We start from the raw sequence: 3,688 nt of genomic DNA, 5'->3' as shown, positions 1-3,688 counted from the left end.
GCACCTGTGTGTATATATATATATATATATATATATATTAGGGGTGTAACGGTACATGTATTCGCACTGAAAATTTTCGGTACGGGTCTTTCGGTTCGGTACGTATGTGTACCAAACAAATCATTCCATTTTTTCAGGAAATTCCGTTTTGGACATGCCGTTTTGGCACTCTTTCATTTACCTCAGGCAAGTCATCAGTGTCTACAGCTCATTATTTGCTAGAGAAATAAAGTCTAGAGAAGAGCATTTTGAGTAATGATTTGGTTTGCTCCCAAAATAAAGGTTTTTATAGTAATAATTTAAAATGTTTAATTTTAAAACTTTTAACGTTTTTTCAGATTGAATTAAGACAAAAAGCCTACTATTAGTATATTTGTAATAAGACGATGAAATTGAAACACCTGGCAAGAGTCATTTCTCTTGCAGAACATTGGCCAGGTGCTGGTGGAGGAAAACACTTTCTGACTTACTCCTCTATAACACCCCACAGTGACTCAATAAAATTCATATCTGATGACTATGCAGGCCAATGGGAGATGTTCAGAGTCACTGTCATGTTCATCAAACCACTGTCGCCAGTTTTGCTGTGCGTATTGGTGCATTATCTTCATGATGCAGGCCACCACCTCCAGGGTGCAATGTTTGAGCTGGGTGCAAATTTGGGGAGTAACGGTACATGTATTCGTACCGAAAACGCTTCGTTCAGCATGCATATGTACCGAACAAATCATTAAATTGTTTTCAGGAAATTCAAACAATAAATGGCGTTTTGACGCTATTTGATGTAGCGCGACAGATCGCTGTATAAACGCTTCAGTTCAAATGGCAGTGCGGTCTTTGCTACTAGTTTTAACGTGAAATAAACATGAATGAACGTCTCATGCCTCATATGTAATTGCTCAGTTACTGTTTCAACCATGGAAAGATGTCAATAAAACAACTTGTAAACAGAATGTCACATAGCATTTCATTTACCTCAGGCATGTCATCAGTGTCCTCAGCTCATGAGTTCGCTAGAGAAATTAAGTCTAGGGAAGAGCATTTTGCAAAATATTAGACTATTTACACATTATATTTTACTTTACCTGTTAGTGATGTCTTAATTATTTAGGCCTAATGTACATTTAATAAATAAATCTGTTATGAAACAAGTTATGACAGCCACTGTGTAAATTATTATATTTCAACAACAAATAGAAATTGTATAATTTAAATATTAATTTAAAAACTACATTATGTGCAATTTACATGTTTGCATACAAATTAAAAAAAATAAATAGTAATTGAATTTAAGTTTGGGCTCTGTTGTTAATTGTAACCTTAATGTAAAAGGGCTCCCTATAGTTTAGAGCAGAAGTATATTTTTATCCCTAAGAAAATTTTTATTTTAATGGAATTTATTTAAAGAAAAAGCAATTTGTTCAGTAAACCATTGTCTATGATGAAAATTACAGGCCTCTCTCATCTTTTTAAGTGGGAGAACTTGCACAATTGGTGGCTGACTAAATACTTTTTTGCCCCACTGTATAATGGTGAGAAGACAGCGAGATAAAATGTGAACAGTGACAATAGGGCTGTGTGAAGATTCAGATTTTCAATTCAGAAGTTAAATTCAGCACTGAACTTAAAAAGTCTTTTAAATTCGAAGTGAATTGAGGTACCAGACAGAATGTTGAATGTTGCAATTTAAATTAAAAGAAGTAGAATTAAAATTCTAAGCATTTCATATAACTGCAATTTTTACTATAAAATCAAAGTTTGGCTAGAATTTAGACTTCAAATGTTTGCTTAAATACTTGTTTAAAAGTTTAACAAATAGTTTAAAAAGTCTTGAGGCCTGAAGGATTTATAGGCCTTACAGACAGAAGAAGGACAGAATGACTGATAGTCAGATCGTTGGACGATTGTCATTTTTTCGTCATTTCCAGGTTTCAATTATATTGAAAAATTGAGATTAAAAGTGCTGACCACACTGTATAAATATAATGCAATTTAATAACAGTAAATTAGGTGTACACAAAATGACTAAAATGAAATGCACATTCATTTTATGCAATATTAAATTGTTAATTGCCTGAGTGGGCACCAAAATGACCAGATATCGGCCAATTAATCATCCTGGCTGATATATCACTCTACAGTATCTCTCACCGTAAGGAAGGAGAAGAGAGAGAAAATATGGGAAATTAGGTCAGAGGGGGAGATTCTTTTCAAGCAGCAAAGCAAAGGCACACAGGAAATAATGTCCCCTGGCTGAGGAGCAGTGTAAATTTATCATTTCAAGAAATGCTCTCACAGACACATATGCAAACGCACCTCCTTTCATTCTCACCTCTTTTTCCCCACATATATGACTGACGGTGGATCCGGAAGCAGGACTAGAGGCAGGACCAATGACAGAGACCACTCCCTTTGGCAGGATCTGACACACTGAGAGGGGTAAAGGTGTATTATTAGAAAGAGACAGATAAATAGAGGTACCGTGAGAGAGAGATAGAGAGCGGGGTGATAGAGCAAGACAGTGACTGAATGAGAAAGGGACAGGGTAGAGAGAGACAGACATTGCAGCGGGCAGAGAAAAAGCCAACGTCTTGGACGCCGTCCAGTTCTGTGTCTTGTTCCTAGATGATATATCAAATTAGGAGTCAATGCAAAGCTCTTTTTGATTAATTACATCAATAAGCACAACACAGATTTATGCTCTGCCTACAGGAGATTGCTGCTCTAATTCTACACAAGAACGAGGGGGAGAGAGAGAGCACACAGGGTGTATATTTAGATGAAAAGATTTTTTTCTTGCTTGCTTTTGAACTGTGTTGCATTGAAATGTTCAGGGCACTGTGCATGTGTGACATGGGTATGTAATTAATTTCGCATCAAATGAAAATCTTTTATCCTGTTACATTCACATGCTGTGAGTGTGTGTTATCAGTCCATTTCAGTCCAATGGTTAAAGCAAACTTGAATTAAAAATTGACTCTATTTTTTTCTTTCTTTACCCGTGTTCTTGGCTTTTTTGTGCACTCCTCAGCAGTACATGTTCTAAAGAAAAAAAAAGTTTTTCATCAAAATGTAATAACTTTCTCCAATGAAAATAATGTTAACCAACAGCCAAATGGCTTAAAAAGATTAAAGAAAAAAATGTAAGCATTGCTTCAAATTACTGTTGCAGGAAATCAGCATTAAATCTTGCCAGTAGGTAATTTAAATTTGTTTACAATAACAGTATAATATAATAATAATAATTTAACTATTAATTATTAACTATTGATAATAATTAGTATATTAATTAAATATACATTTGAAAAATAAATCATCCATACTTGACCTTGAACCTTGGCTTTCTATTCAAAAAGTATCCTCTAAACTCCATTCTGTTATGGAAGGCCCACTTATTAATACAGTCAAATAATTGGAAAGTAAAAATATTAATAATAATAATAATTGTGTAGTGTTTGCATGTTATTGCCCCCACACCTAGCTATTGAACACACTGGAGTATATAGATATGATTTAATTATTATTTAAAATATTGTAAAATATCAAGATGACAGGGTGGACCAGCACATGACGGGGTGGACACATAATGTAGAACACACAAAGCATGACAAAATATGACAATGAAACATTTTTTCAACTTCGAAAAAAATAAAATAATAATAATAAATAATATAATTACATCCTCAAT

General features: G+C 34.1%; 1 protein-coding gene across 1 annotated transcript in view; it reads right to left on the bottom strand.

The window, feature by feature from the left end:
* Nucleotides 1–3,688, bottom strand: part of LOC107665175 (glutamate receptor ionotropic, kainate 5-like) — a 35,232-nt gene that overhangs the window by 29,384 nt on the left and 2,160 nt on the right. Inside the window, exon 3 of the mRNA XM_016455955.1 lies at nt 2,333–2,430. Coding sequence (XP_016311441.1) covers nt 2,333–2,430 — 98 coding nt within the window. The remainder of the gene's footprint in view (nt 1–2,332; nt 2,431–3,688) is intronic.

The sequence above is a fragment of the Sinocyclocheilus anshuiensis genome, unplaced genomic scaffold (assembly GCF_001515605.1).
Source record: "Sinocyclocheilus anshuiensis isolate Anshui unplaced genomic scaffold, SAMN03320099.WGS_v1.1 scaffold379, whole genome shotgun sequence".
Lineage (NCBI taxonomy): Eukaryota > Metazoa > Chordata > Actinopteri > Cypriniformes > Cyprinidae > Sinocyclocheilus > Sinocyclocheilus anshuiensis.
Note: the sequence above shows the minus strand (reverse complement) of the source record. Positions and strands in the feature narration are given on the sequence as shown.